Source organism: Ammodytes marinus, assembly GCF_949987685.1.
Source record: "Ammodytes marinus genome assembly, chromosome: 8".
Taxonomy (NCBI): Eukaryota; Metazoa; Chordata; class Actinopteri; order Uranoscopiformes; family Ammodytidae; genus Ammodytes; species Ammodytes marinus.
The window spans coordinates 20,334,276-20,350,511 of NC_137212.1; the positions used below are offsets into that span (position 1 = coordinate 20,334,276).

General features: G+C 44.1%; 1 protein-coding gene across 1 annotated transcript in view; it reads right to left on the minus strand.

The window, feature by feature from the left end:
- Window positions 1–2,412: 2,412 nt before the first annotated feature.
- sema6bb (sema domain, transmembrane domain (TM), and cytoplasmic domain, (semaphorin) 6Bb) overlaps window positions 2,413–16,236 on the minus strand; it is a gene marked incomplete at its 3' end in the record, with an annotated part of 115,712 nt that continues 101,888 nt past the window's right edge. Inside the window, exon 17 of the mRNA XM_080032961.1 lies at window positions 2,413–3,311. Coding sequence (XP_079889087.1) covers window positions 2,413–3,311 — 899 coding nt within the window. The remainder of the gene's footprint in view (window positions 3,312–16,236) is intronic.

A 16,236-nucleotide genomic window follows, 5' to 3' on the forward strand; every position in this document is an offset into this window, starting at 1 on the left:
ACAATAAGCTCAAAGACGCAATAAAGAGCCATATTGCAACTTTAAACACAAGGGCTTTGGGGAATCATTTATATTTTAAACTTATTTTTTTACTTACACTCTCAAAACATGTTATATTTATGTATTTATATATGCGTGTATGTGTACTGTGTATCTACCATCTGACCCAAAGTTCCCTTGAACCAAGAAGAACCCAGCTCCTCTAGCTTTCTAGCACTTCTTTGTGTATAAATGTATAATGGTTTAAATGTATTGTGTAGCATGCACTACTCCCACGCAGGGCTCTGACACTGTTAGCAACGGATTTGTGAATGTCAAGCAAAGGGTTGCCGCATAACGTTAATGGCTCAGCAGAGAAAAGGAATATGGTTGACAAAAAGAAGAAGGGTGAGAATAAGAGCAAAATTGATCAAAGCTGTTCTTTGCACTCAATATGAGTGACGCATTCATGGACACAAACCCAAAGAGACTCACACACACACACACACACACACACACACACACACACACACACACACACACACACACACACACACACACACACACACACACACACACACACACACACACACACACACACACACACACACACAAAACAGCACCTCTACCACACCATGACCCAGTTGAACAAAAAAATAAGCTATCTCTCGATCTACATTTAAATCGAGAACGGATGAGAACAGACAAAAAAACAGAAAACATCAAAAGATTAGACGACGGAGTGAAAGAGTAACTCCACACCCAAGTATACCCATGCCCATCTGTTTTCTTTATCCCCACTTTTGTCGGGAAAGACTGAAAAGGGATAAAGCCACAAGGGGATGACCATTGTGACATTCAGCAGAGCCCCGTTGCTGGCCTCAGCCCCTAGCTTCATCCCTCAGCTCCCTCCCTGTCCTGGCAAAAAAAACTGTCAATAAACCAGAGTGGGTGAAGCATAAGAGATGCCCGCTCGGTGGTTGGTACATCTCACATGACGGAACGGAGCTTGCTGTCATCCTCATTGATATTCCGCTATGCTGTGCGGTGCCTGGGCCTAGGTCCCTGACTCTTAACGGCTATTTGTTGCCGCTGTCTCCTCCTGCTTCTAGGGGCACAAAGAGGGCTCAGTGTCGGGGGCAGAAGAGGCTGAATGGAGCTCCCAAGCGGCCAGGGCCTCACAGCCTCCAGTCAGTCAGAGAGCCAGACAGTCACAGCTCACATTCCCTCCTTCAAATGGACTGCGGAGCCCACAGGGGCCTCAGGTCAGGTCAGGCAGATCCGGGCATACTGAGAGGCAGCTAGGGAGGAAGAGGGGAGAATAGAGCTGGACCTATTGTTCCTATTCCCAGTGCTGCCTAGAGCCTTCTCACATCTATATATTTCACTTTGCTTTGCTGAGAAAACTGTTATATTATAAAATATTCAAAATCAAATTTTGCTTTGACTTCTTCCTTATATGTTTTCTTGCTTATTATTGCTTTCTTTCTCTTTGTGAGGGTACTGGCCATCACATAGGAGATAATGGGAGTCTGTAACCTTCACTAGTAGCCACTGGTCAACCATCCAAACATCTGATTGCTAAACACACAGCGCTTACAAAGAGACACATAATAAAATGTGTCTCTCTGTGATTTTTTTTTAATAAAAACGGAAAATAATTTCACATCAACCTCCTCCTCACAGAAACTTCATTATATAGTTATACTTCACAGTTAAGACAGGACACCGGTTGGGGTTGTTGTGGCCGCTCACTCCTTTCACACATACACCCGATCACATACACACACACAGCATGATTAATTGAGTGTCACTGCACTCTGGCACGTCTACACCAGTTTGAGTCTCGTCTGGAATCCATTGTAGAGCACATTGGTGTCTGCTGGATGCCACTGGCACAAAACAACAAAAGCAGAAACAAAATCTCCCACTCAAAGAAGATCCATGGCGTTAAAACAGTGAACAAAAATGGTGGACGGAGACCTTTCACATTTGGCGCTGCGAGCGAAATTCAAATGTTATTTTTTTCCGGTTTTAAATCCCCACACGTTCCTTTGAGAAGATTCCCTTTCCTTTGCACCCCTCTCGCTATCTCACTGTTTGTCCTGTGGTGTCAAAGTCAAGCACTGCGGGTCGCACCACATCCAGAGCAGAGGGGTGCACCTCGGCTTGACTGCAGAGGAAACCGAGAAGTGAGGAGAATTCCCTCCTCTTTTTCAACTCTCTCTTTGTTTTTCTTTTTCCCTTTCTGTCTCTCTCTTCAGTCAGCTGAATGACATCAGAACATTGAATGACAGTGAGAGAGGACAGACAGGGTATAAGGTTGGACTGGGACAGTGAGTCTGAGGGGGTTGATTTATTCCAGTCTGCTGTTTGGAGGGAATGGCCGTTCACATAGAGCTTGGTGCCAGCAGGGCCTCGCGTCACTTTGCCTCACTGGCCACTGGGGGTGCGCTCTCCCACGTTCTTCCCTAGCAGGTGACTGAAGTCAGCCAGTTCTCCCAGCCCTCGGGGCCCGTGCATATCAGGCCTGATGAGGCCCTGGCGGTGGGGGTGGTAAGGCGCTGCATTGTTGCTGTTGTAGTTGAGCGCCTCGTGACTCCAGCGAGGCTCCCCGTAGTCCATGTGGGGAGTGGGGGCAGAGACCACCCTCCGCCGGTCGGGGGAGTCCTGTGGCGTGGCAGGGTAGATGTATTCTCCTGCTGAGTTCCTCAGGGTGCCACTGGGACGACTGCCACCGTGCTCCCCTCTCTGGGTGGCTAGAATCAGGTAGCGCTGGCGCTCGGTGTGCGGAGGCAGCATGACCTCCCCCGGGTCTTCTATTCGAACCATCCCCCCACCGCCACTGTGCAGGAACTTGGAGCTCAAGTAGATGACAGAGTTGTTGGGGCACGGCGTCCCCACGGCGGTGAGGAAGGTCTGGCTCTGGTCCCAGTCGTTGTCCGGGAGACGCATGGCCCGTTTCTGCTGCAGCGGGGTCTGCTCCGGGGTGGGCAGCAGCCCCGGGTCCATGTCCTTAGGCCAGCCGTTGGGCGTGACGAAGGGGTTGTCTGCCTGAGAACGACGCCTCTCGCCACCGCTGGTTCTTGTCACGCTCATCACCGAGCCGCTGCGGCCCTGTCCCAGCATGCTTTGCTCCTTGTCACCTTTGCGGCGGGCCCCGTTGGCTCCGGAGCCTCGAGAGTGACGGTGGCGGTGACTCATGATCCAGCAGACGGCGAGGCCGGAGAGGATGGCTCCGGTTGAGAAGGCTGAAACTGCAGACACCACCAACAGGTTGACAGACACCAGACCGTCAGGCTCCTCGGTAAAGCTCTCTTGCAGCAGCATTCCTGCAAAGAGAGAGATACAATCAACCACAGAAAAAAAGCAATCATTAAGTGGTGGAACCATGTTAATAGCATCAGTGTTTCCTGTATTAAACATGTGGGAGTTTACAAACGGCGAGACAAAATGGGCCAATTTCTCTCTCTACCCTCTGTGGGTGGGATTGGACGTATGCTTTCCAGCCAAGGTAGCTCAGGCTAATTGCCTTCATTACGTAAAGTGGATGGTGATTTTAATAGCGGTAATAACTGTCTTCCTGATTGAGAATGGCTCTCAACCCTAACATGTTTCACAACATTAGCTTTATGGGGGAGATGCCAAGTCTGGCATTAATGGGGAGTTATAATTTAAACTTTTCATACTGCATACCTTGAAAATCTGTTATATTTCCCATCTAGGTGATGTCACACTATTCTTAAAATACAAGTATTTTGATTAAGGGCTACATATAACTATAAATTAAACCTAAACTCTATAACCTCAAGAGATGGATACTTACGACTCCATCTATTTGTCTAATGTAAAAGACATTGCAAAACCATAGCATTTATTATGCCGTGAATCTCTAAAATAAGTTTTTGCAAGGCTGAACACAGGGCATCGTGTTTTTAGACAAGGGGCACAATATCAGCAGACAAGACCATGAATTTCTGTATTTCCATTGTATAAGAACGAGAGATGAACTCCCCCCGAGATAACTGTCAATGAATTATTAAAGACATGACTACAGCTAGACCACAGCAAGGGCTGCCGTTGATCAATTAGGGAAATGCCAGAAGAAAAAGTTGTTCTTTGCTGCTTTGAGCTCCCGGGACCAACACCAACGAACACAATGAACTTGTGCCAAGTTAGGCACATTGGAGAAAAGCAAATGAAGGAAAGAAGAGGGTGTTACAGAGAAAGAAAGAGAGAGAGAGGGAGAGGGAAGTAGCTTAAAGCAAACAGTTGGGTCCCTTAGACAAACATAGTAATGGTTGTTAAATTACAACACCAATAGCGACAGAGGGGCGATCTTCCCCACAAAGACAATAAAATAAATATTTTTCACACCAAATGAATGGATGTCATTTATAGACATTGGGAGTAGTTACTTACTATCACACAGAAAATAGTAGAAAGGTTGAAGAACGATAGGAAGAATGAACACGCAGAAAACTACATCGTAATATTTAATAATAATAACTATGCTTTTATTGACTGACAAATGTATTTCTTAATGGGGCAAATGGAGTTTACTACGGTGCGAATACTACAGCCTGGTGGATAATTATTGTGGCCTGTGGCTTGGCATGATAAAGTTTTCCTCTACACACTGACTTTAAGCTGGAGAATGGCAGCGAAGACCATGAGAGACTAGTTGTACTCTTGTGAATCTATCCATGTTCCATTAGTTTTGGATAGCAGAAAACATCCAACGTTGGATCCAACAGGATAGCGCTCAAAGCTCATTTGTGTTGGCTGAGCGCTAGAAAATCCCATTTTCAAATCTTGTACAGTAACACCTCTTTCCAAAAACAATGATACAGCTACTAAATAATTTGTTTAGCTTTCTTTCTGAGGAGATGCTGACAACAGGGAGGAATAGCTCACACTGCAGAAAGAAAAAAAAGCACACTAATTTCTTTCAGGGGGCCATGGCCTAAAGCCTTTCCAAAGCCAATGAGAGTACAATGACCTCACAATGTACAAAGAGAAATTCACTAATATGGTAAAAAGTTAAACACTAAGACTAAAGTAGCTGTTCTATGAGACTGCCCTTATTTACAGCGGTGCTTTAAGCTAAATGCTAAAATCAGCATGCTCGAAATGACAGTCCTAACAGGTAGCAGCTATAATATGTAGCGGTTTAACCATTTTAGCTTAGCCTGTTATCTTGCTAGTATAAGCACTGTAAACACAAAGTACAGCTGATGGCAATGTCATCTTTTTCGCATGGTATTTAGTCATAAACCATAGTTTTGGACAAATTAACATTGTGACCTGACGATAGTGCTAAATAAAGAAAGGGATCAGAAAAAGTTATTAAACATTTTGCCAGTGTAGCGAAAAATTATTTTGTCAAATAGAAGCTTACACTTGACTGATAGGTAAAGTAGGCTACTGTATCAATATAATAATGACCTAAAAAGAATTTAATATAAAGAGGAGAGGATACAAGGTTTTTGCTTTGATTTATTCACATTGTCCAATCATTCAAGGCTCCAGAGCATCACAGCAGTGGCTCAAAATAAAAACTGCATTTTAAAGCATCCAGGTATCATGACCAGGATTATATAAAATAATTCATCTTTTGTCGCTTATTAACACATCACAATAGATCCTTGACACTGACAGTTTACGAGACCTATACTCTCAACAGGACTGAAGCTTGGCATCAGTCAACTCAATCAATTTCCTTTTCACCACTAATTAGTTCTTTATCACCAATCCAATAAGCTCAGACAGGGATACACGTGGACATTGGCCTTAGTAACAGCCTGTTAATTATGTGACATGCACAGTTCAGTTCAGTTGAACCTAAAACAAACCCAGTTTGTGAATAAATCACATTTTATCAGCAGGATTTTGTTTGGCTGTAAAGCATTTTTTATTTATAAATTGTTTGTTAGCTAGGCCCCACAATCTCTTCTTCCCTAATTTCCTTTTAACTTCTGTATTTCTTTGCTTTTCCTCTTCCATGAGTTAATCACTGCTTCTGAGTATTCATTTTCCAATAGCACATTTCCATTACATATTTTGATCTAAAATGGGATCGTTCAGAAGACATATTCATTGAACATCCTACTGGAGTACTCTAAGTCCTCACATGTGGCGGAATTATGTACTAACTGGGTATCAAAGCTTATTAATGGGGTTTGTTTTGCCCAACGGGATGTAAAAAGCTTGATTGCTCAATATTGCAAAATTGCTCTGAACACAGATGGCAGTTCATAATACAGATCTCACGTAACATAGGCTAACAGGCACAGACTTTAATCTTTGTGTATTGATTTAAGCACCTATGTTCCTCTATGTTTATGTCGATTTTGGCATTTGCTCAATGGTTATTTTCTCCTTAAACACATTGTTGACATCTTTGTTGCAGCAGCCTAAACAAACATACCCTTGATTCTTGCTAAATACAGTATATTTTCAGTTCCAGGGCAATGTTCAATGTGGAAAGACTGCCAGTTTCAATTACATTATTGCTCCTCTTCTCAGTAACAGGGCTGTTTTTGGCGGCGTAAAAAGCAGATGCGAATAAAGGCATTTAGGGGTTACCACCACAGAGGAGCTGGAAAAGTCAGGTAATGAATTGATTCATTTTTTTCAATCAACCACATGCCTTGACGACTTGGTAAACAAGAATGAAGCGCTGCAACCACAGACAGGCAGCAACAACGCAGCAGCATAAAGGGGTAAAACCACAAATCTCCTCTCTCACACACATCGCATCTGGAATTGTTCTCTTGACGTACTCAGCTGCAGACTTTGTGGATATGTTTCTTACATTTACCTCAACAGAGGGCCAGGGTTGCTGTGTGGCACTTCAGATTAAATTCTGCACAATGCAATAATACCCCTGTCATTTTCTTGCAGGAGAAGAGGTCTTGACAAGTGTGTGCATTAGTATGGCTTACTGTGTGTGTGTGTGTGTGTGTGTGTGTGTGTGTGTGTGTGTGTGTGTGTGTGTGTGTATGTGCGTGTGTGTGCTTGTGTGCGCATGTATGTCTATATGCTTTAGCGGTGGAATGGATGGACACAAAGTGGCCCTCTCACACTAAGTTGTATGGTAATTGTTTTGCGAATATCTTTTTTTCTCCCACATATGGCTGCCTTTGATGGACGCACAACATGTAGATGGAGGAAACCTTTTAGCCGGCAATGGGCTGACAATGGCGCTGAAAATGAAAAGACAGATGAATAGATGTGCCAGCGCCTCTGTGTGTTCGCGAGACAGCACACAGGTTTCCATGCCTTCTACCGAGAGGTGACAGTGGGAGCAGCTCCTTGCATACGCACGCACGCACGCACGCACGCACGCACGCACGCACGCACGCACACACACACACACACACACTCCGGCCTCTAACTTCCCTCTGCTCTTTCAAACCTGCACACTTATATTGAAGCTTAATAGAAGCCAACGGAGGCTGCCTGTCCACCAAAAGCACACTAAGCCGCTTGTCTTGAGGCTTCCAGCTCCAATTGCAGAGGACTAGAGAAGGGACTTAGATTGTACCAAAAAGATGGACTGACTCGTTTGTTGAAAGCACACTGATAGGATATATGTGTACAATACAATTTACAATAACAATACACATATGCAGTAGTACAAAAGAGCCCTCACATCATTTCAATTGTTCTTTCTTTGGTATATGGTGTGTCCTTTGTCTCTCACCCACAGTTCTCTGTTCCTTCATACACAGAATCACCACTCTTCCCTCCCTCCAATCCTCTTGTTAGCGCTTAATCCTCTCTCTCCATTTCTCACTCTTTAACCCACGATTCCTTTGATCACCGGGGGTGGCGGAGTGATGGTGGTAGTGTTGCTTCAACATTTAAAAAGAGAAGTAAAGAAACTTTAACTGGCGCTTCTTTCGTTATCAAGGTCGTTCCTTGTAGGATCAAATTTAATATCACGGCGACTAAGTGATGTTTCCGTTACACAGTGAAACGTGACAGCTGTGCTTGTGTTAATCAGGGGGATTTTTTGATTTTTTTTTTGCCACTGAGTTTTCCCTCATGTCTTCCGCTCTCTATTCTGCCGGTGTGTAAAGGAAATAAATTGAAAGCCCTGCTAGCTCTGTGCCACTCGTTAAACATTTCCTCTTGATTAGGGCACTGGCAGAAGACTCTGTATCTGCACAGCCCATGCACGTTGTTTGGCGGCGCTTTTGACAATGGCCTTGTGAATACAGTATGTGTGTTTGTGTGTGTGTGGTGTGTGTGTGTGTGTGTGTGTGAGTGTATGTGTAAGATTATGACAGAGAGGCAGATGAATGGGAGGAAGATCATTTTAACCCAGCTTTAGCTAAGTTGATTTTGATGAGGCGCACACATCTAAACACGGTTATTTACAACTTCTGTCTAATTTTCATGGTTTTCAATCCTTTTGGGAATGATAATGATGAACTCATCAAATACATTGATGACATCTCGGAACACTACAGCATCACTACAATTAAGAATGGCAAGCAACACAAGCTTTCAGACGATCAAACAAACCGGAGAATCTCTTCCAACTCAGAGGGGTCCCCAGATATTCAACAAGTTCAAAAAAGAATAACATAGTTCTACTACCCAAGATAAGCCAATTTTCAAAACTTTCTCAGGTACTTTATGTTGTTTTTTCTTAACAAAAAATTACAATTTGCCTGTGCAAATTTGATTTAAAATGTGAAGAGAACATCACTATTTGGTTCAACTGTTCAGAACGCATTCACATACTGTACTTGTGATAAGGTAAAAACATTTGGTCAACCTTGAGGGGCTTCTTTATAGCGATGTGGCTGTGCTATCAAATCTCAGCAATTAAGGGAGGTCACATGGGGTCATGATGAAGAAAATCGCAGCTAAAAAAAAAGTTGCTCAGTTTAACCCAACATTAAAAATTGAAGTCCAGTCTTTATATCGCACACTGCACTGCATAGCGGATAACAACAAGGATACATAACACAACCAAAAAACCTTAATGCCCAAAAGAGAAAAACAAAAGATTCACTATTGATACAGCTGCCGGGAGCTAGAGTGAAACTGGAAGCCTTTGCTAATAAACCACCAGAAGATTCACCGGCTACCATTATTGATTCCACATTGAGCCTTGCTGCATCAAAGATCTGTTTATTGAGACACAATATTGGCCTAGACTCTAGGCCAATATTTTGTCTCAATAAAAGAGGAAAGGGGGCCGACTAGTAACTACAAGGTCGCTGGTTCGACCCCCAGCACCGGACAGGAGGGTGTTAATTGTAAAACTAGTAGTGGCTGGTATTACGTCTACGGTGCCCAGCATCTCTACCATTGTGTTCTTGAGCAAGGCACTTAATCCCAAACTGCTCCAGGGGCGCCGTAATGGCTGACCCTGCACTCTGACCCCTCTGAATTTCGAAAAACCTTATGTAAATTTACAAATAAAGAAACTTAAGTAAATAACTACAATCTTGAGAATCCAGTAGCCTTCAACAGCTTGTTGGATGGTATGGAATAGTACTGGAATTCGGATGAAGCATTTATTTTCTAGCATAAAGCAATGATCGGATTGATGACCAAAAAAGATGATCAAAATAAGACCCATGCTGTAATAAACCAAAATTATATTTCAATAAAAAAAGACATGTTCAGTATATATCACTGGAACATACAAAATGACACCAAGAAGCCTGCTTCACCTGCTCACTCTATACACTGGAAATGGATTTGCTATTTAAGATGTCAAACATGGAATTTGGAAAAGTATTACAGTTCGATAAGTTCCCTAATCAAAAGGCAGGCAACCAAACTTTTATGCAGTTTTAGAGCTGAAATACACGCATTAGAAACACAGTGCATCAAAACAGAACAAAGAGACTTCACAGCATCCCGGTGGACCTGTCGATGCCACGAGCACACACTCCTGAGCTTGATAGGTTACGACTGCGTCAGCGTACAGCCGCTGATCTGAGGCTCTTTCATCTCCAGAAATCCACCATTTCTCTGCATGCTAATGTGTTTATGCGCGCAGTGACGGCAGGGGTGCACGTGGAGAAGCATGTGCAATAGTGTGAATAAGTGTGGGTAGATTTATGAATATGTGTGTGTGTTAATAAGTGGCTGCGTGCACTGCCTACACCCATGGCTCAGTGATTTCGCTCATTATCCTCCACTCCTTTTTCCTCTGTTGAAAGACTGCAGGCTCTATTTTGTTTCTTGTTTTTTAGCACAGCCTCCTTCTTCCTCCTGGCTTCCTACTTTTTTTTAATTTACCATCCCCATTACTTTTCTTTCGGCAGCAACACTAAATATCTCACCCGCTATTCCCACTACTGCATCCTTCTTTCTTTCTGTCTTTCACACACACACATACAGCACACCTTGACGTTGTGAGCTGGGAAGCTAACACTGACTTGTGTTGAGGGATGTAAGGAAACTGAGAAAACGCTGCAAAGCTCCTTTGTCGGAGTAAACCTGGCTTGCTCGTAAAGCGTGTTTACTCTGGAGATGATTGGTAAAACCCTTAACAGTCCCTCCCTGAGTGTGTTTTCAGAGCCCGGCTGAGGAAAGCTGCTGGAGAGTTCTGCACGACTCCCTGGTTAAAAATGAAATCTATATTTATAAAATAACAAGCTCAGCTCCTGAGGGCCAGTCAGACGTGCCTGTCTTGCCCCCGACTGATCAATATGTTAAAACATTTATGCGCACTAGCCATGTGTTTGTTATTAAAATTCCAATAAAATCTCCACCTTAAAAATCTGCTGTTAACAGATTCGTGTTTTGAGCTGGGTCTATTAGCAAGGGGAGATCAGGCTTTTGGCTGGCTCAGAGCCAAGGTTTTTGCGATTATGACTGCATAAATACATACCAGCACGACTCTCTTGCTGTCCATAAATTCCTCTCTTTGACCTGTAGCCACCCAGTGCATCTTAATTTTTAACTCTCAACCCTTTTTTCCTCATCATGGTTTTCTTTCCCCCTTTTTCGTGCTGATAGAAAGATCTCTGCATGGGGTAAATGAGGTAGAGTTGCTTGGGGGGATTGCTGTGTGTTAAAAGCATCAGAAGGGGGCTGACTACTTGCATGCAGTGTAATCAAAAGCTACAGGGCTTTTTTTCCCCATAAATGTTTTTTCTTCCACAGCCTATGCACACGTGTTGCTGTCAGGAATGTTCCTCATTGGATTTTGCGGATTCAATTATATCAGGAGACGGTGTTTTTTCCAATCTGGTCAACCTTTAGCGAGCAGCAGCTTAAACAAGGGCCAGTCTGTTAGCAGTTTCAGCTGCATCCAATCCAAACAAAGCAACTGGGCTGTGGCGGACACTGTGGTGAAATAAATTGTTTCCCAGAGACTTTTGTGTGCATGAGAGTGCACGTGTGTATGCGTGCATGGGAAGGTTTCCTCAGTAGGATGCAGCATTTTTCCTCTTGCTCTCGATCCTGTGACTTACAGGCTACGGGAGTTGGCTATCCTTTCGTTCAGTAATTGATATTCTCATTTTTGGTTCAGTGCCAGAAGCAAACTGTGGAGAGCAATAATAAATATTCACCAACATGTCACATGGCAATAAATTGGAGGAGCCGGTCCGCCTAGCATTAGTCTAACAATCTACCCAGAGGCTTCATATCTCTCATTCCCAAATCATGAACCAGGCAATTTTCAACTTAATCTCTTTCACATGCTACATCCGTGTATCACATCACAGCTAATGTATGGTGATATACTTACGCCCACCAGCTGAAAACGCATGCCAATTTGTTTTCATGGTAGCAAGCACGAGAGCCAAAGTGTTCCCTTCCCTCTAAAATAGAGTGATTAAACCATCACGCCATGTTGACACTGCTCTCTCTCTCTCTCCCTATTGGCTAAGCCCCCTGCCTGCTCTGTTAATTTACAGGCCGTCTTTAATGAAATGTCTCCGCTGTGTCACGGGCCAAGGCCTCGCAGGTGGACATACGGCCAGGACATATCCTGAGCCGAAACGATCGCTCAGAATCCCACATCGCCCGTCAGCGGACCAAGAATTAAGAGACTTCGGGGTGATCAATACAGAGGTGCTGGGACACAACAGAGGACTGAAAGAGATATAGGGAGGGGCTGATGGACAGACTGAGAGAGGGAGACGGAGAGCCAGAGAGGAAAGACAGAAACAGATATGGGACTGGGAGGAGTGACGAAGAAAGACAGCAGAGCAGGTAGTGTAAGAGGAAAGAGGAACATATAAATGAAGTGAGAGAATGAAATGGAGACAGAGAGAGTGTGACTGAGTTAACGAGAGAGAGAGAGAGAGAGGGAGAAAGAGAGTGTTGGAAAAAGTGCAGTGGTGTTATTGATGTGTTGCAGAAAGGATGAAAAGTGTTGCTAGATGTGTGGAGTTAGGGGAACTGGCCCTGGTCGATTTCTTGTCTGAATGATAGACACAAAAACAATCCCTGCTGGTGTAAGTGGAGAGTAGTTACAGTACTCTGGGTGTCACACTGCAGAACTCTGTGATGAGGCATTACACAGCGCTTGCAGGGCCTGCCCGGCCCGGCCTGCACTCTATTGGACAACTATTACTCAGCAGCACTGGCCACAGACCTGCCCGAGGCCCCTTATTCTTCATCAGCTACAGTATGTTTGTGTGTGTGTGTGTGTGTGTGTATAAGTTCAGCCAAATCCTTCAAATGTCACTGTCTATTGTTGAATTTTGCAGGTAGTGAGAAGTGCTTTTTTTTGTGTAGTTGCGCACAAAAATCCTCTCGGCACAAACTTACACACGCGCACGCACGCACGCACGCACGCACGCACGCACGCACGCACACACGCACACACACACACACACACACACACACTGAAACTGGCATCTGGAAGAAAACATTATTCCAGTCCCACTCATCTAGAAAGCACTTATTTCGTGGTAATTTTGCCACCTGATTTTGATTTTGAGTACTTTCAGTCGCATTTTCAATCATTGGATTATAGTCAATTTTAGATTTTTTTTTAAATTAAACTGGATTTTTGCCTAATGCTAATCAGTGAAAATGTCATAAAATGTAGTTTACTTCAGTCAAGACCTACTATTCGAGGAAACCTTCGCAATCAAGCACCCAAATCATTTAATTTGTTCCCATGATTCACAGTTTATGGAGGCTGTTGCTTTTTGATTAACCCAAAAAAAGCGACAGCACTAATGTCAAGCTCTAAACCCCCTGGAAACATAAAGTTGAAGTTCAGAAGACATTTTTTTTTTAAATTAACAACGCAACAACTGTCGCCAAGTTTTGATTCAAATGTCGCTAAATCCTGATTGGTGCGTGGAAAATATACACGTTGCTCCAAGTTACCACATAAAAAGCCCAAATCCAGAAATCTCTCATACAGTTCATTGAGTTTGTGTGGAACCCTGTTGCCTGGAGAGAGAAGCTGATTGAAACAACAGGTTTTCAGGGCCTTTCAGCACTGCATTGAAAAACCAAAACTCTTGGCACGATATTTGTAAGAAATCAGTATACATATTTTTAATATATTTAACATTATTCTATTACATGTACAGTATGCTATTCCACTACAGTTATTATTTATATTGTTATTTCCACGTACAGTATTTTATATCGTCTACATTTAATTGTAATTTTATTTTGCGTTCTAAATTTACTCTAAAAAATCTTGAATCTTAGAAGATTGGTGTATGGGTGAAAATTTGTTAAAAAATAAAATAAATCTAAACTAAAACGAAGAGTTATAGAGTAACCGTAGGGGTATGTGTACAACCCTCAACTGCCAAAATCCCACTCCAGCGAGTCCTTGAAAGATGGCAACCCTGTACACAAATACACCCATCCTTCATTGAGGGCCCGTGGCTCCCTGAGGGGTCAGCAGGGTCCCCTGTGTTTTTCAAGGCTCTCTCTCTGAGGCTCCCTGCTGTTGAGGGAGATGTGAAGAGCAGGAGGGAGGACTCAGAGAAAGAAGTCAGATGAAAGAGCCAAAGCCCTTCAGGAGTGCACGCACCTCACCAAGCTTTCCATCTCTCCAGCTAAGGCTGCTATTCTTATCTTCTTAGAGCTCGCTTCAAAAATTCCCCCATCTCACTGAAACACTGAAAACTACAGTATTCCACTTCTCTTTTTTGATCTGCTGCTATGCCCAAGTACACAGACACACACACACACACGTCAATTGTTATAAGGCGCTGTTTGGTCCTCATATTTCATCAGCTGAGCCTCAGTATTCGCAGAGCGGATCAGCTCTGTTCTTCTCAGAAGCTCTGCGGGGCCGGGAGAGATGAAGTGTGAGTTTGAAACACAGCCTGGCATTTGGGGATGAACAGCTACACACACACCACACACACACCACACTTCCTATCTCTACTTATCTATTCTCCCTTCCTCTCTCTCTCTCTCTCTCTCTCTCTCTATCTGTCTCTCTCTCTCTCTCTCTCTCTGCCCTTGGTGTTTGACTTGCACCGGTGACAGCAGAGGGAGTTAGGAGAGGAGGAAGGACGACTGCTGTGGCGCCAAGGTTACGGAGCCCTCTCTGTGTCTGAAAGAGGAGACTGCATCAAACTAAAAATTAACTACTGTGGCTGATGGCCTTCACCCCTCTTCCTTTTTTCATTCTCGTTTTCCTGTCCTTCTCTGTCTCTCTGCTGGGGGTTCAAGCTACAGAGCAACACATTTATCATCGGTAGACTTAAGACCCTGTGCTTTAACTAGCTGGCATGTAAATACAAAAGAACTGTGTCGGCTTTATGGGAAGTATAAAGGGGGGGGGGGCTTTTACTTCCTATAAGCCTCAACTCGGGCCCCGTTCCAAACCGCAGCAATTAGAACAGAATCAGATGAGGGCCACGGCTGTAAATGTGGCAACAAATGTTTCTTTCTCCACACAACATTACCACCACCAGAGAGGTAGATGGACCGATCGTCATCCGCTCCGAACGTGACGCCACAACAAGGAATCTCCAATGGGCCTAGTGCCCCCTCTCATTGATGTTACAGTGGACCCCAATTACTGAGTGATTGCATCCCGCTGCTACGCCAGTCAAAACACAAGTCTTTTCTACGGGAAATATTTTCACAGTGCCATAATTGCTTCCATCTGTAGCTGCACTGTGGCAACACTAGCGGTGTCATTACGGCTGAGTGAGTTCACAGCAAAAACGAGTGGTGAATGTGTTATGTGCGAGTGCGAGTGAGTGTGAGCGTTTGCCTGCGTCGGTGAAGGGCTTGGATTTGTGTGCTCATATAGGGGGAGGCCTGCTTTTGCTTTTATCAACCGGGAGGAAACGGAGATTTGAGAAAAGTGTTGAGAGTTGGAACAACGAGGGGATGTGAAGAAGCAGGAACTGTTTCCTGAAGCAACAACAACGCGCGCGCACACACACACACACACACACACACACACACACACACACACACACACACACACACACACACACACATACACACACACACACACACACACACACACAAACACACACACACACACATATAGCCTCCTACTCCTATTTGATGGCTGGTTAAACAGAGTGGACTTTAGCTGATGAGCTGTCTGTGCAAACACAATTTTACTCGTTCCCCCAAAAGGCCTACAAACAGCAGAATAAAATGAGGTGTTTAGCCCATTGCGGCTGGGTGATTCAAGTACGTGGTATTTCGGGGGCTGTTGCAGGGGTCACAATTTGGACGTAAGACTCGCTTTTCTTCAGAGTTAAAAGACCCTCATGGTAAATTAAAAGAGAGAAGTCGGAGGTTTGGCGGATCCATCAGTCCTCATTTACGCTGCAACTGATCTACCTGCTGTCAGCAAGGGGTCACGATCTGGAGAAAGAAAACTGAAGCCAGCCAATCGACACGTCGTGATAACCTGCCCGTTAGTGGATCTGACATCCTCCACCGTCTGTCAACGCCTGAACCAATTCCGAGTAATTTGTCTGTTTACAGAAAGGGTTTTATATTACCAGTCACATACTCGGCCCACAACCCTTAAGCACATGCCCAAACGCACAAAAAAAAATCCCCAGCACTTCAGAGTTAGTTAGGCGAATTCTGTCAGCAGGGTGTGCTCTGCTCAAACATCATTAAAAAATAAATCCGGCGTAAATCCAGCTGCAGTTTGTCACGCCGGCTGAGTCGTCCACTGTGAAGAGCTCACTAATTTTCGAGGGGCACACAAACAGACATTAGCGGCTATTCGTTCCTTTGCTAATTTAGAGACCAGGCCAAATTCGACGACCTGGCACAGCACAGTGAAAGCTGAAAAAGAGGCTGAGG